This window comes from Argiope bruennichi, chromosome 2, assembly GCF_947563725.1.
Source record: "Argiope bruennichi chromosome 2, qqArgBrue1.1, whole genome shotgun sequence".
Lineage (NCBI taxonomy): Eukaryota > Metazoa > Arthropoda > Arachnida > Araneae > Araneidae > Argiope > Argiope bruennichi.
In genome coordinates, this window is record NC_079152.1 from 49,620,413 (window position 1) to 49,638,881 (window position 18,469).

At 26.6% G+C, this 18,469-nt stretch overlaps 1 protein-coding gene across 2 annotated transcripts in view; it reads right to left on the bottom strand.

Annotated features, from left to right (window-relative positions):
* Positions 1-6,412: 6,412 nt before the first annotated feature.
* Positions 6,413-18,469, bottom strand: part of LOC129958301 (aldehyde dehydrogenase, dimeric NADP-preferring-like) — a 59,100-nt gene continuing 47,043 nt past the window's right edge. For both annotated transcript variants that reach the window (XM_056070693.1, XM_056070702.1), the window contains exons 12-13: positions 17,548-17,698; positions 6,413-7,217 (exon numbers count right to left, since the gene is read on the bottom strand). In XM_056070693.1, coding sequence (XP_055926668.1) covers positions 7,182-7,217; positions 17,548-17,698 — 187 coding nt within the window. In that variant the 3' untranslated portion in view covers positions 6,413-7,181. The remainder of the gene's footprint in view (positions 7,218-17,547; positions 17,699-18,469) is intronic.

Below are 18,469 nucleotides of genomic sequence, written 5' to 3' on the forward strand. Positions count from 1 at the left end.
ATTCACATAATTATTCTTTTCCGCTCTTCCAAGACTCGCAATGCTTTTCTCAAGCAAATAAAAATTAACACTTAAGATGAAAATGTTTAAATAATTTCATTTATATCCAAATCATTATATTTTTATCAAGAAAATTCCTTCTCTCATTTCATTGTTTGAAACTGAGCTTATAAAGAGTTGGGCCAGTACAATAATTTTAGAAATCTCTTATGCACAACTTGATGTTCATGATTTCAACATCAAAGTATTTTTAAGCATAAACTGTGAAATACATTAAACCGGTGTTATTTTAATATGTTTATCGTGTAGGTGAACTAATATACATTAAACTGCTTTTAATAACTCTATTCACGTGTAAATGAACTTTCTTAAAGGAATCGAGTACTATTACATTATAATATCATTAGTAATTTAAATGTCTGAGTAATCAATTTGAAGTGGCACTGTGGCTTTTACGTTAACGCAATTTCACTTTTTGATTCTTCCTCAGTTCTCCTAATTATATTTCCTTAGCTGAGAAAAATGGAAGAAGACCACGCGTTTGAGTACTTGAATGAATAGAATTGAATTTAATTGAAATAAATTGAATTAATTGAATGAAATTTTTTGAAATTTGTTTGCAAGAAGGAAATCTATTATCGGAAAATAGACAAGAGAATATTTTTGAAATACTACCAGATTTCTAGAAAATTAACACGAAAACTAAAATGGTATTGCTAAAATGCCATTTTTTAAAATTTTAAAATGGTGTAAAAGTAATTTTTGTGTAATTATATTTTTAGGAGTTATGAGATAAAAATGTAAATGACACTTAAATTTTATTGATTAAAATTCGAATTAAAATTTTGAAATTCATATCCCCTTATTATTAATAGAGATATGTACAGATATCTAGCGAGGAGCAAGTTATAGTTTCTTGCTTTTCTCTACTAATAATAAAGAGGAGAGTTAGTACTCTATAGACCAGATTGTTTGAGCTACAGTTACAAATTTGGCATATATATACTTTGGAGGTCAGAAATTATTAAATATTTTACTTCTAATTTTATGATTACTGTCATGAAATAAATATGTAAAATATTAATTTGTTTTATGTTTGTATTCAGACACAATTTGATGTTTACCTCTGCCTGGTCATTGCTGATATGAAAACACTATATAAATGTATTTGAGAGCATTTCGAATTGAAATTTTTTTTACAGGATTTCAAGAAAATCTTTACAGTTTTAGTATTACCTATCTTTATATTTGCATAATTAATATGAGCTTAGAGGGAACAGTTCTTAAGATATTTTATTTTTACTCATTTTATCGTCTTTGTTTCGTAGATTTAAAAACATCATGTTTTCATTTTCTGTTCAATAAATAATATCATAGAAACGGATATTTTTTTTATTTGCTTTGATTAAAAATATTTTTTTTACTAGTTGCTATAATCTGTAATGTTCAACAGGAAGAAAATTTGCACAATTTGTTAAATTTATGAAAACCGGACGGACGCATTTTGACGTAATTTGCTTTGAATTCACAGTTACATATGAAGAAAAATTATTCATAAACAAGTGCAGAATTGGATTAGGGATTGTCTGGGCCATTAAGCAATGGAAACGGAACTCCCGTTCCTCAATTTCGGAAGTTCCGTTGAAATCAGAAAAAAAAAGTGTTTCTATTTTAATTCCTGTACAAGAAATAAATATTATAGCTAATTGAAATAGTAAAATATTTTATTGATATCATCTTAAACATAACTGAAGTCAGTAACTCGGATATAAAAAAATTAAAATTTTAAAGAAAATTTTAAAAAATTATATATATTTTTAAAAACATAACCTAAATATTCAAATGCAAAGTCACCAAAACTGTTGACATGAAAAGCAATCAGCAAATTTCAGCTCAGAACTCTGATCCTAAGAATAATGCTTTGAAATTTAAATTGTTCTGGATTTTAAGTTGGATAAGTTTGACTGCCAAACCCTTGTAAATCAAATGAAAGTATAAAATTAGACTATCCTTAATCTACACACCTACCTACCTCCAAAAAAAAATTGAGGCAACGGGGCCTCTCAAAGTTGCGAGGGTTTCTAGGCAGATGCCTACTTTGATCAGTTGGTCCTGAATAAATATATTAGATATGCACGGCTATTCAAATGAATCCTGCACACACCACGACAATTTCCTTTGTATACCTGATAGAAAAGATCATATTTCAGATCAAAGATAAATATCGGATCCAAATTTTCTTCCAACGGAAATAAATTAATAACAAATGTCTAGGTTGATTCGCGAAAAGAATGATGCTTTATTGAATTTGTTTCATAGAGGATGCTATCTATAAGATGCTAAGTGTTTCTATAAATTTGTGATACTTTCTTACAACTCATTGGTATACAAATGAGATACTGGACTTTTCAAGAATGCAATGGAAGCTTTATTACATTTTTATGGATGACACTGCCCCCCTTCATCGTCTGCGAATGGCAGGAGGACATTCATTGAATGGATGTCCTTCCAGATATTCAAACCTAACCGTACTGAACTTATTTAGGAACATTTGGAGTGAAAATTACAATTAGTCGCTGTCCTTCAACTCCTTGTACTCTGAAGAAGCTGAATTCTGTAACACTGTAGAAATGGTACAGTCAGTTACAGATATCAATTGACTAATATCAGGTATAATTTTGCATCGAGACGGTTTTATGACTGTAAGAAGAAACAAAACTCATATTAAAGTTATATTTGTTAAGCTAATCAGTCTTACTGACTATCATTAATGTTTATCATGTCCTACAGTAAATAATTTCTGTTATAAATCTGTATACTCACAATTTCCTAAAGTCTGTCAATCCATTACCTCTTAAAATCTGTATACCCAAATGTGTGTACCTGACTTCATTAAAATAAGTTCATCAGTTTGTCAGAAATTCGACACAATGCGCAATTCACTTAATTTTGATATATATATGTAATAATACATGAATTAAATACGAATTTTATGCCATTTTGTATATTATCTGGTTAAAAACTCATATAATATTATTTTAATCTAAATAAATTTTGTCATAAGCACAATAGAAAATTCTTATATTTCCTTAAGGAATGAATTAAATCGTGTGTAGTTTCAAAGGTAAAAACAGGTAACTTATGTTTGGAAATTGAATCAGAAAAGCGTTATTTATGGTAAATAAAATGTTCTAGAAAGTCAGGCTTTGCAAAGCAGAATTCTTCTGAAATATGAAGTCTGAGTAAGCCCGTTAGAGTAAATGCCAACAGGCAACTTTTAGTTTTTAAAATGTTAATATGTCACCGAATATAGATAAAATATTTTCTTGTGTAAAAGATTGCATATATCTATCTTTTATTTATTTATTCATTTTTTTTTGTATTTTAACTGAACTTTTACTCACCATTAAAACATCTATAAAATGCATTTATTGTTTGCAGAATTTTCTTGCCAATTAACACTTTTTATTATTTATTTTTTATTATATTTATTTTTTGCCATCATTTTATATTTTTATAACCGAATAAACTTTGCAAAAATATATTTATCTCTTGTGAACTTATAAAAATATCATAATCTTTGTAATGTTTAATATACATATGTTGTTTACTTTGTATTTTTTTCTATTTCTTCTGTGTGTAAATTTACCTCTTTTGGTCCAAATCCAAAGATTTAAACTGATGTTGAATGGAAGTTAATCGAAAGCGTAAATCGATAATTATAGCAGTTTTCACATTTCAATGATTGTTATTTTCACTTTCTATTTTATGCTATAAAATTTCTGCGCTTGGAATAAACGTAGTATTTCGCTTCAGAACTTATTCCTTGAATTGGTAGATTTAATCAAGTAGACATGATTTTTGTTTTTAAACAGGCTAAAATTAAAGGTGAACTTTTGGTTTCGACAAACTAGTGAATGGCTTAGTTTGACTCAAACGGGAGGATGAAATTTAAAATTTTCAATTGTTTCAACTTGCTACATTACAATATATTCATTTCTTACATTCTGTGATTTTCACTTCTAGTGTTTAGTGTGAAATGGCCACATACTGTTATTTAATTTAGTTTCATTACTTTTTTTCATAATTTTTATTTACTAATCACAATTTTCTAATCAATTTAAAGGTTTTTGTTAGCTGCTATTTCGTTGCACCTTTGTCTAATTTTTAGCAAAATATTAGGGAATATCATGCACTTACGATAAGTCAAATATCTTCTCATCCGAATTTAATTTCTGATGTTTACTGACAATCGTGAATATTTCGAGTTTGGAGGTATTTGAATTAAATAATCTCTACTTTGAAACTGAGGGGAAAATATGATTTAGCAAGTTTAGGGAAATATTGTATTTTTATTATAAATTCTATTAAACGGGAGAGGAATCCAGTGCAAATTCTGAGAAATGCCCTTATAAAAGAATAAATATTATATAATCTCAACTTGTTTCCGAAAGCAATAGTTTTATTTTCCGAAAACTATTATTTTCATGCAAGATGATCATTCAAATATAATAACTTTTTTTCAAAAATCAGGTGACGTACACAATATTTTGCTGCGTATTCGAGAATTGATTCAACCAATATTTTAATCAAATTTTTATAGAAGTTTCCTTTAACAGATCATATCTATTCTTGAATATGAATTAAATTACTGTTGCACTCTGGGTTACTTTTATTCAAAATATTCACTTAACAAAATTTATTCCAAACGAAATTAATTTGTAAGGTTTCTATTTTAAATTTTAAGATACAAACTGAATGAGAATTCATTTAAGTTAAGTTTATGAATCTCATATTATAAAATTCTAAAAAAAGAAACAATTTAAGTATATTTATAATAATGAAAGTAATTTATTTGAATTTTTTTAATTGTGTAGTTATATGAAGTACACGTCTTCTTTTTTCAAAACTAATATTCAAAACCAGGCATTGTCTTTTGAAATTAGAAAGGAACAATTCCTTAAAAGCTATAAACTGAAGTCCTATGGCCTAATTTTAACCATTTAAAGCTGCAGTTAGATCAAATTTTGCTAAATAATCAAATTATTCCGGCTTTGTAAAATTGTATCTTATGTATAGTTGTATACATAATGTACTGGTAATGAAATATCGAGTTTCGTTATTTCTCTGAAGATAGGTACAAATGATATCAGATTTCATTATTTTACAAATAAAACATTTGTTTAACTTCTGATTTAATGAAAGAAAAATTTTAATTAAAAAATCTTTTACTTTCAAACATTTAAAATTTTCGAAAATTGTATCTTTTTAAGGAAGATTAATTAAACGCAAACGCAACTTTGATGCATACAATTTAATATCAAAATAATAAATATTATATATAATAATGCATTAAAAACATCTTCTTTCAATAAATCATTAAAACTCTGAACTCTTATTTCTTTATATAAATTTAATTAATTAAGAAATTTTAAAATTTTTAATGCATGTTCAGCTTTGTCTTATTAAATTTTAGTTTAATTATATGTTTAATACTATTTTCTTTCTTTTAATTCGGAGTTCTTTTCGTAATTTCTTTAAACATACTTAGATAGATGCTTACGTGTCCGATTTAAATTTGATAAACATGTATTATTACAATGAAAATATAAAAGTATTTTTGACTTTTTTTTACATGGATTTTAGTTCATTATCTATTCATTGCGCTAATTACTGACATTTAGATACACGAATAATATTCTCTATTTTAATGGATTATAAAAATTTAAAAACTGTTTAACATTTGGAGAAATTTTGCTTCTTCAACCTCTGATCTTCTTTTGTTACTATTTAAGCCCATTAATTGTTTTCATTAATTATAAATATTTTTAAAATGTTCCTATAGAAATAATGCGACATTTAAAAATCTTTCACAATGATCTGAAATAAGACAGTTATTATGGAATCAACTGATATTCATTTGCTGCAGATCAAACAAATTGTGCCTATCGAATTTTGGAATTCATTTTGTAAAGTAATAACATTAAATGTCAGATGACAAACACAAATTGATTAAATACATTCCGGACATATTCAAAATTCAAATCATAAAAACATCATAGAACATTAAGTAGAACAAATACACTCTTATTTACAAATACAACTTTATATGATGTACAAAATACTCTTTACATAGAATATAAAATACAGTATTCAATAATATTGCATAATAATCCGATTCGCGAGAAAAAAAAACAATCCTTGCTTAAAGTTGTTACTTTTGCAAAATTGTTTGCAAGAAATCACCTTTTCATGGAAAAGATGAAAGAAACAATAATTTTTGTAAAAATAAATGTTTTCATATAGTTTTTTAAACGATATGAAAACACAACAGAGGAAAACGAAATGAAACAGAAATGCTTATATGTAATAAATTACCTTTCTGTTTTATTCTTTTATTAAGAACCTGAAAATTAAGGATAATATATAATCAAATATTATTTAACTTACTGTGTACATACCAAATGCTATAAAAACATTTTAATGATTAATGAAAAAAAAAACACTTTCAAAAATATGACTTAAAAATAAAATAAACTCGTATCAAAATATGGATTGTAAATTTCTTTAAAAATTGAATAAAATTATACATAAATTCTTAGCTGACGTGTGAATAAACGCATATATTGTTTATAAAATAAAATGAATTCTTATTATCATTATAAATGTTCAATGTATAATTTAAAGAGTAAGAATGATAAAAGGATGTAGCAATTAAAAAGTAGATAATAAAGAAAGACCAGCAAATACAACAGAAAGAGGGTTTACAAGATCTTAAAATCTGGTACACAATAGCAATGCGATATACACTTTTTATATGGTTATTTTTCCACTTACTCGTTCCTTTTATCTGGATAGAGCGACTGAATTGGCACAGGAATCCAAGTTGAATTGACATATGTGGCTGATATTTTTGAAGCCGAATACATGTGAATGGATTGTTTGTACTGTACATATTCGACACACGCCTGGCATTGGCATACATTGTACATCATATTGCTTCCGTATGAAAAAAAATCGTACAAAAATAAACCTTAGACAATTGTATTTATATTTTAAGACAGGGCTTGTATCTTCTTTTTATAGGATCAGGCCCGGAAAATCTTGGTAGGTGGGGCTTTAAAGTAAAAGATGTCATTTGCTTGAAGTCCTCTGCACCAATGGAATTCTAGTTTCTTGCATCACAAGGGCCTGGGGTGGGATCCGTTGGAAGATAGCTGCCAAAAGATATGAGAAAAGTCAATTTTTTATATTTCGTTTCATTTTGGAATGTTTTTACGCCTCAACGGATTTCAGTAACCAAACAGATAATTATATGTACGTTATTTACTGATTAGTGATAAAGACGTGACTTAAAAAGATATAATTATTTTTAAATTAATAAAAAGATAGTTTCACAATCTATAATTGAAATTGTTTTTAAGTATTAAATCTTATTTATAGGATGCACTAAAAATGTTCAATAAAGTAGAAATGATTAGAATTAATGATGCCAAAATTTTCATATGAAAAAAGAAATAATCCTAATTTTAAATTGGTAAAATACAATAATAATAAAGTGAATTGTGAGTTTAAAGTATCACAAGGGCCTGGGATGGGATCCGGGTTTAAAGTAAATCTACTTTAAAACCATCCGGGATCCTGGGTGGTTTTAAAGTAAATCTAAAATAAGGATTCAAAAATAAAAAGAATATAAATTTATACTTATAAACTTAGTAAGAAAATTTTGAAGAAATTTATTTTAAGAATTGCAGAATGACTGGACTAAAGAATTCATATTGATTTCATGTATATCAGGATGCTTCTCATTTATACATATAAAGATAAATACTTCGCTGAATTTCTCTTTGATTGTATTTGTAACATATATTTCATTAGAATATTTGTTGTTAAAAGTAACTATTATAGGTTAGAACTAATAGGTATATAGCATTTATGTTTATATCAAAATGTAAATGTTAAGAATTCTCCAAATATTGTTATTTTTTAAGAAATCTGCTGAGTCTTGGAGTATCTTTCTTACTTAATGATTTATTAAATATTTGAAAAAACTTTATTAGCAAACCAATATACTTGAATTAATTTAATAAAGAAATTATATTAGTATTACAAATTTACAATGTGCAATTAGTTTTTTGAATGTACTAGCAACACAACACATTCTATAGAAAGAATTTTAGTAGTAATAATATGAGTAATCTAAAATAATTTCTTTGAGTAATAAAATTTTAGAATTGCAACTAATACACAAAATGCTATGTCCAGTTTTCATAATCTTTGTATAGAATTCATCATTATTTATCGTATCCATAAGATGGTATTGGCTAGATATTAAAAATTTGAAACAAGCAATATAGAGAAAAAAATGCGTCTAAAGAAAAACAAAATAAATAATCTAATATCTCACTAATTAAAATTTTAAAAAACATCCAATGTTTCCCTGTCAAAAAATTCAAACTGTCGTAGTATTATTAAAAGTATGAGGGCATGTTTGGAAATCTATATTGAAACATGGTAATTCAAAACAGTGAAACTGTCGTTTGCTGAATCAAGAATTACTTTGACTTTAACTTCTAAGTTCATGACCAGAACTTTCGAAAATCCAGGAAATTATGTATAAGCCTATATGTTGTATGCTATTATATTAAATCGTATGATGCAGCCCATTAATGTATAATATTGTATAATTGTATTTCTTGTTACTCAAAGTTCTTTTGAACGTGTAACGTAGTACGTATCTTCCATCTTGAGAACTTAAGTTGGCAATTTGCCAATGAATCAACGTCAATGCCAATGTTTTGCAGGGAAAAGAACATGAATAAGCATTTACAGAGGAAAGATTTTTCTTAAATTCATAGAGAAACTGCTAAGGAATTTTCTTTTCTTTTTTTATTGTTTTTGATTTCTGAAAAATGTTATTTGCTTTTTATTATTTTCGAAATGGTCTGCCTCTATCTTCGACTTAAATATTCAGTAAACAATATTAATTCGGAATTTGGGATTTATTTCAATTATTCGTTCTCATCTCGGAATATTAAATAAACAAAAATGCATTTCTGAATAAATTAAACAAAGGTTTTTAAAATTTACTTTTTTGTGACAATTTTTGGAGAAAAAAAAAATTGATGCTAAATTTTTATATGTAAATTATTGTTGCAACACTAAATTGAAAATTAAAGAAGAAAATAAATGGTGAATGAAAGAAAGTTTAATTACAAAAATATATTCCGCAAATTTGCAAAAAAACAAACATAACATGAGTTTTTATTTTTCGACTATTGTCGAGGGTAGAAACATATGTAGTTCTTAAACATTTATAGAAGGTTTAGATGAGCATTTGTTATAGTTACAATTCATAGATTTAATAGATAGTGGATTATATAAACTTTTTAATGAGATTTTAGACAGAAAATGCGAATCTTAACAACAATATATATACAACAGAATACGTTAACAGAATGTGTCATCACAATAATGAAGAAAAAAGATAGAGTTCCTATAAAATGAGCGCTTAATCCATTATCGGTATCCAACCCAATTAACCTATTCTTTTCCTAAAATTTTTAAAAGAACAGTTGAAGTTGTTTATACCACTCAGCATTCAATATTTTCAAGAAAAAAGTTTATATTATACCTCTTACAACAGAAGTTTTAGAATTATTTTTGAAGGAAGGTTCTTTCAGAATAAGAAACCTGATAAAATCCTTTTTGGTTTAATTTTCAAGATTTTTTTTTGAAACTATATCAGCCAGTGATATGAAGTGAAACTCTAGAAGTCTGTACTTCAATTGAAATAATTTTAAAAAGAGGCGATTGAATAACAGCAATTCCGTGCCAACTCAATAACATCAGTTAGATTAATCGATTTGAAAAAATTTTTAAATATCATATCTTCTCAAGGGAATCTGAAGGTTATAATTTCATAAAGTATATGAAAAAGTAGCATAAAATAAGTTTTTTCAAACATAGATGCAATATTAAAAAAAATAATAGCATAAACTAAGTTTTTAAACAAAATATTGCAACTATATAGAAATAAAAAAAAGATCAACATTAAACAAATTTTAAAAATGTCTAATTTTTTAAAGCGTCGTAAAATGATAATGAAATAATATGAGTAGTTGGAATAAATAAAAATTAGAGTTTTCGGATTTTATTTTATTTTATGTAGATTTGGGAAATTAGAAAACTTTAAATGCAATTTACATCTCACATATTCAACTTGAAGTGCAAAAAGAATGTTTTGTAGTTTTTAAAATGTTTTCATTGATAAGGAAGAACAAAATTAACAGTATGGATTTTTGAACTTTACATCAAATAATCATATAATTTCATCATAAACATTTATATTTCAAAGGATGAAAAGTATTTGAATTTCAAGTACATTTTAAAACAAAAATTACTGAAAGAGAGATGGCGAGGAAGAAACGATATAATGATGAAATTTATAACAATGCACAAGTGGACCAACTATTCAAAGCCCCAAAGAACCATTTGATTTGAGGAGAAAAAAAATAAAATAAAGTGAAACATCTCAAAATTGAGAATATAATAGAGAGGTGCGGCTAATGGCCTTGACGCTTTCTTTCCTAATAAAAGGAGATAATTTTTAGCTAATAATACAGTATCTACACAATGTTTTTTTCATATGTGATTTTAATACATATGTATGTAATTAATTTTTAAAGAAAGAATAGAGAATCTGTATAATGTTTTGTTGTCATATATATATATATATATATATATATATATATATATATATCAACACGAGCTGTTTAAAACTGCTCATGGTCCAAGTAAAGAGATAAAGATCCTTAATGTTTACAACATTCTTTTAGAGATACATAAATTTCCCTTTCCTACGATTATATGTGTGAAAGAAATCCCTAACAAAATCTCATAGTAAAACCACTAAAGGGACAACTTTCTGTCTCTTCTGCTCCTGTGTCGTGATATAGACTTATGTCTTTCTTGCCACTTATTCTTTGTTCATTATAAATAATTTAATTTTTTAAATGCAAATCTTATATTGTTTACAATTTTTGGTACATTGTACTTGCTAAACTTAATTTTTAACTTACTTATTATCCGGATTTTTACACATTCGAGTCAACCTTGATGTCCCGTTCATATACGATCTTTTCAAATTTACAGGTACAAATTTTACAAATTTTTATTGTGAATTCATTTTTGTATCTTTGATATTTTGCCCCATTTTTTGATTTCATAAAAAACGCAAACATGGCGCAAACATAACAAACATAAAAACAACTCTTCCGAGGCAAAATTAAATTATGTCTTCATATTTATTATATCGCAATTAATATTCGTCAAACTTATTCACAGAGAGCAGATTGCTTCAAAAATCATTCATTGACCCTTCAGCTGTGTATTCCGCGATTTACGCGGGTTGGCAAACATTCGCGGGCAACAAACTATTGCATCCCGCGTTTTCCGCAGTTTAGAGTGTTTATTTTTAAGATTACAGAATTTTATTATATTATATTATTATCGGGTAACATATAGTATCAGTTCACTTTGTTTGAAATATATTTGAACTTATTTGCAAACATCGCATCTAAATAGAGATTTTAAAGAACTACGCTGCCAGAGGGTTAATCCCTATTTATAGCCATCACAGATACGTTTGAGTAGACTGATGCTCCGTTTCGAAGGTGCAAAAGACCCCAGAAAGACTGAAATGAGATAAGATGAAAGAGAACGTGTAAATACGAACACAGCTTTTTAAATTACCAACAGTCAATAAAATACTTAACTTTTTTATTTAGTAAATAAGACGAATGATTTTACGTAGTTGAAAAGTTTTATGTCGAATTTTCAATTAAAATAAAAATTAACATGAAACTACGATTTGTTTAGATTGAAAAAATGCAACAAATTTTAAAGTCGAACTTACTATAATAATAAAATACAAGACGATGCTATTTCATTTATAAAATCAACGAGTCTTAAAAAAAAATTTCACTTCAAATGTAATTATGCTATAATTAAAAAAGCAAGATATTTATTTTCGATGAACTATTAGCAAAACATAGGCATAACTATTAGCAAAAATACTTTTCCGGTGATTTTTGTAATAATAGGTGTTCGTTGTTTAATTACAAGAAATCTCTAGATAAAATAAGAAATATATATTTAGAAAAATAATTACAAACATAGCAAGTAAAAGATACAAATTTATAGGCGTTAAAATACCTCGTTATAATTGTCAGATTTAATATAAAATTTTTTTGCAGTATGAAAATTTCCATTATTTTTCAACTTAATTTATCATAAACAAATTTGTTTCCACTATTAAGAATAACAACTATTTTTTGGTTTATGGAATTGGTATCACTTATTGCCTATTAAGTCATGATTTAACTTCTTTCAAAGCGAAAAGTGGAGGAAGGCTATATATTTGTGTGTTTATGTATATATATTGAAACTGAGACTTAAAGGTACAACTGACATAAAAGAATAGGAGATTGCTCAGAAATTCCTTAGGTGAAATAGGAACAAGGTATTATTATAGGAATTTTTCTATGTTATTAAAGCTTTTGTATAAATTTGCAATGGTAATTGGCTTCCTTTACAATAGATTTGAAACTTAATGAAACTAAACTTAAATAAAAATGTTCAACATCCTTTTTTTTAATAAATAATACATCCTTTTTTTTTTTAAATAATAAATTTTTTAGAAATGTTTTCTTCTTAAAAATTAAGACATTTGGGTACAATTTGCAACCGTGAAAGTAAAATTCTTAAAATGTTAGCTGATCTCTGATTTCATAATTATTTAAGTGCCAACTAAAAAATTACGCATTTGAAGCTAGGATCATTTTCGCAAAACATTTTAGAAGGGGGGGAAAAATGCAAATATTGCACATCATTATACAAGAAATGATTGAATTTTAAATTTGTAGAACAAGAGTCGAAACCACTCAGGTTTTGATATCAAAGTACAAACGATAAAATACAATTTGCAATAGAGAATTTGAAATCCTTAAAATATTGATTTGTGATTGCAGAACTGAGTCCAGTTAAAATCGCGTTCTTACGTGTCTTTCCAAATAAAAGAATAGCATAAAGACGCGTTCTATTAACATGTTACATAATGTAGAGAGCAAGAAGAGCGTTAAGATTTGAACTGGATTTTTTTTCTTGCAATAAAATTTGCATCTTAAAACATTAAAGGTGCAAAAAAAGTTTTTCAAGTTGAACTAACTTGATAAAAACGAATTCAGTCCTTTTTAAGTAAAGATGAAATCTTGTCGATAAGAAAGAATTTCAGGTACTTCAGGAACCTAGATGTTGCTTTACCCTTTACAAAAGAAAAAAAGAAAATGAATTTATCAGAATGTAGTACAATTCGAACAATAAATTAAAATTTGTACAAATAGCTTTAAAAAGAGGAAAAATCCTATACTTTTTCAATCCCATATTTGAATATTCGCAGCTGCATTTGTGCCGGCGCTTTTTATTAAATAGAATGGTCTGGTTACAGTTTTTATTTTCACATTGAACAAACTGGTAGTTATTAATAAACTATAGTTTTAGTATTTCTGTTATAGCATTTCTACAGTATGTTGCGTGCCATGCCGAATTAAACGGAATTTCATTACGGATCCGGCACGTAAGATGAGATGTCGCAGATTATGTTAAGGCAACATGGACTTAGATACTTAATGACATGCATAGCTGCAACGCGGATTGATTTCACCGATAAATGTAAAACATTTGATCAAAAGCCATAAAATAAAGTAATTAAAAGTACTGAATACTTATTGCGATTTTAATTATTACACCAAGCAAAACATAATTCAAGATACATTTTTATCATTTAAAATTTAATTTCTCTCTTTATTGGAGAATCAAAATTTAAATACATCTTTCTGGCTGCGTTTAAACCTTCGAAAAGGATTTTTATTAATTTTAAATAATTTAAATGCCATTTAAAATTTTATGCTAAATTTTAATCTTTAAATCTATATTATTTTTTATATTTATAGGAATAACATTGAACCTTCATCTCAAAATTGCTTTAAAACTGCCTTTATAATAAAATTGCATTTTTTGCTGCTATGACAAAAAATTGGAAACTTTCATAAAAGATATATTTTAATAATTCAAAAATATTAAAATTTCATTAATTGCTGAAAATAACATTTGGCAAAATGGTTCTTACGGATATTTTTCAGTAACTTAAAGATGTATTGTCTTAAGTGATGAACAGAAATGAGAAAGAAGAAATTTCACTCAAAATTTCATGTCAAACAAAAAATTATAAAAGTCTAATTCAAAAACATTTACTCAGAAACGCCTAAAATGTAACTATTTTAAACACGGATCTATTCGCTGTTATAAAATCTGTTGATAAAAAAATTAACTTTTTAAAAATGTAATCTTAAATTTTAAAAAGTCTTAAAATGCTAGATCATCTGATTGAGAAAAAAACAAAATGCTGATCTGGAGAGAGAATTTTATTTCTGAATTACAAGCAGAAATAATGGCTTAATCTAAGAATTATAGTTTAAAAAAAAGATTTCTAATTGCAATGGTATTTTACAGCAGAAACTAGGATATAAAGAATAACAGAAGGAAATGAAGGCGTTAGAAATGATAAGTTAAAACTGTATTTATTTAAAACTTTGAAAACAGCACACTTTAAAAAACGGCATATTTTAAAATGGTTTGAATTTTTGATTCTCCGCAGGAGTTGTAGGAAATATACATTCGCTGTGTTATGATATCTAACTGAACCAAAAGAAAAAAAAAATCAGAAGCTTAATGGGAATTCAAAAAGAAATATGCTATCAATCTTTATATGCGTATTTACAAGTAAAGTAAGATTTTTTGAAGAGATGAAAAATTTAATAAAAAATCAACAAAAAAAATGAATTTGCTTTTTCCGCAATGAAATTTTTGGATTCTTAAAATGATTAGGGACAACATAAAAAATTTTTTTGCAGCATTTTCTGAAAGAATCGGGAGGTAATTTTAATAAGTTTATGTTGCAAATGAAAGCAATTACTTTTATTAATTTGGTATATATTTCATAGATGCGACCAAGTATTAAAAATCTTCGGTAAAGAATAAGATATGATTTTTAATCAAGCAGTCACGCAACAGCTTTCAATATCTTAATAAGGTAATATAGTAAAAAGGCCACAAATGATTGTAAAAAGTAAATGGATTGAAAAATCATGATAATTTATTGAGGAAAACTGCACTTTTGTCGGTGGTAAATTAAGATGATAAGATTCCAAATCATGCGTGAACAATGTAATATCTGTTTCTATGCCTATTAAGCTTTTACAAAGAGTTAATTAAACAACTTTGGTTTAACGTAGAATTTTTAACATAGAATGTAAACTACATATGTTTAAAATAATATTTGTTTCCAAACATGAGAATATCATACATTAGGATCATATTCGACATTAAGCTTAATTATGCATTCAAAAGCTTCTGCCAGGCATCCAGCTTGAATTGCCACTGAATATGGTGATGATAAAAAAAAATAAAAAAAAAAATTCATTAAATTGATATGAATATATTTCAAACAAAAATAGTTAGAGAAAGTTTCTAATTAGCAAAATAAAATTTTTTTATTATATCTTTTATCATAAATGCAAGGAAAAAATTATTTGGTAAATATTAATCATTTTCTCAGAAGTTATGATCGTCAATATAAATATAAGGTCGATGTTGAAAAAAAGAAACTATACAAAAAATTTTGTGTTCAATTAACGTACACAAGAACAAACAGTAATATGAAAATGAATTACATTTCATGCTTATTTTAAGAACGTCTCAACTTGTAGTTCTTTTTTTTTTCACTATATAAAATGAACAAAACAAATTCCATCTTAAATAACAAGAAAAGCAAAATCCTTTTTTCCCGAAGTCCTTGTATCATTTGTTTTATTTTATTTCTTTTTCAATCAAATAGGAGAAGTGTGGTTGGAACGCTTTTGCTCTTGATAAGTTCTTCATCAAATATTTTGTCGCCTCCTTTTATCTCTGATATGGAGGTGATAAATCATAATATCATCAACGGTAGCCAGATTGACATGTATTTAAGCTAACACTTAACGTTATTTACATGGTAACTCTTTGTGAAGCCGCGGACGTTCTATTGAAGACACTGCGGTGTCTTCAATGAATGGATCGGCCTTACATGCGTTGTAGTTTGACAAGTTCCGATTAAGATTTTATTTACGAGAGATGGATATGACATACAGTGATGGATTACACTTCACATAAGTAGAGGATATTGCTTTTTTGATATTCTAGAATCATGTGTTAGATTAATATTTATCAAACTAATTCTCACTTTTACGGCAAGCGATTTTTTTTATGAGATATGAAACTTTGGACTACAGTAAAAAAAGAACTTAAAAATATCTTTGTAAATTAAGCTGAGATTGTCCACCTAGAAATAATTATAGGTAAAAACCTTAGTAAAGTAAAAGAGCTTCGATATCATGAAATTTTTCTTTGATTTCTGTATTCGTGATTGAATTACATTTCACTTCGATTTAAGCTTTTACACTGATATAACAAATGAATATTTAAAATAATTATAAAATTTCGATTTGCATCGAACAGAAATAGACACTATATCGTAATTTAATTTATATGTTTATGACTCGTCATTAACATTATTTCTGTAAGAATATATGATAAAAACCTTTGTTGGAAGGAAAGCAAGATACTAATTTTCTTCTTCTGAATGAATGATAGTAAAGAAATGATGCATTTTTAAATGAGTGATGGTACATGACGCATTATACAATACCAATGACGAATATATACCAACAGAAATATGCAGGGTGTTTGAATAAAGCATTCCTGTTCAAAACACTATCAGTAGGGCGAAAAACAAATCAGTAGTTATAAGATCACAAAATCTTATAAATGCACATTTTGGAACTTGGGAGAAACTGATGATACCAAAAGAAGAAAAATAAAGATGAAAATAAACATAGTAAAAATTAAAGAATAAACAGTATTTTTTATTTTAGAATATTTCATCATTTATATGTATATTAATATTATGATTCATAATTAATAAGTATAAATATTATAAATAAACATTTAGGTGAAGTTGATTGAATTATGTTTCTTCCATCAATTGTTTATCAACATTTTCCTATTGCTCATTTTTTAAAATCTTGTCATCCGTTTTTCGAAGTTCTTCTGAACCCGGGTTTTTCTCTACAGTGCTCAGCACAAAGATGCTATACAGCAAATACTTCATGAATATTTTTATTAAATTTATATTAGAAATAAAAATATCTGAAATTGTAAAAATGCAAAAGTACACTACAATTTTTAAGTAAAGTAATAATAATATGGTGTACCTAAAACAAATTACATGTTTTAATACAATAAAATAAAAAGCTACAACAAGTAAATTTAATTTATGTGTAAATGAAAATGTTTCAAATTAATTCAAATAAAAAGAGGAATTCATTATTCATTGCTAATAAGCACATCGATAGTATTTCCGTGTGTCTTTAATACTGAAATATCACTTACTTCTAAGACTTCTTTCAGTATGAAAGCCGCAATCATCCCCAACAAGAAAATGAGAAGCTTGGGCACGAAAGAAGGAATAATATTTGGTCTTTTAACAAGAAAAGTCTTTAAAATTTTATTCTTTGTTTCAGAATAAGGTGGATACCGAGCTCTAAGGGAAGAAATAAAAAGGAGAAAATAAATATTATAAACAATTTGATTAACAAAAATAATTTATCTTTTTAAGATATGGAAATCAGTGTGGATTTCCGACTAGACAGATTAAGTAAATGTCTAGAATCATTGCACGAGAAGGGAGAGGGAATATAAATTTAGAAAGTTATTATTTTAATGGTCTAATAAATAAATTTATTAACAATACAATACAGAATAAAATAAAAGCATAATATCAACGCTTTATTAAATAGAACGAATTAGGTTTCTATCTGTTTTATTATTTGTTCCTACCTGTTAATTACTACAGTATTTATAAATATAAAACTTAATATAGTTAAATTGGTTAAATATAATTGTATACAAGCGTGGACGATGAGAAGTCATCTGTACTTATATATAAAGCTCAATGTGTGGGTGTGTGTTGGCGCTCTACAGAAAAGACCATTTGACCTACAGCTATCAAATTTGGTACGTGTATACCTTGTAGGTCGGGAATGTGCACCTGGGGTCCCTTTTTTTGAAATTTTAATTAGAATTTTAATTATTAATTAAAAACTAAATTTCCAGCCAAAAAAATCCTTTCATTTTCCCCACCGCCAACTTTTCCGCCAAAATAATCTTCCATTTTCCCCAACGCCAAATGATTTAGGCTTTAGTTCTTTTTTTCTCCCAACAGTAATGAGGCTAGGGTTAAGATTTTTCGGCGGATTATTTCAAACGATTCTGTTTATTTTCTTAATGTTTTATGCATTTAAAATTAAACATT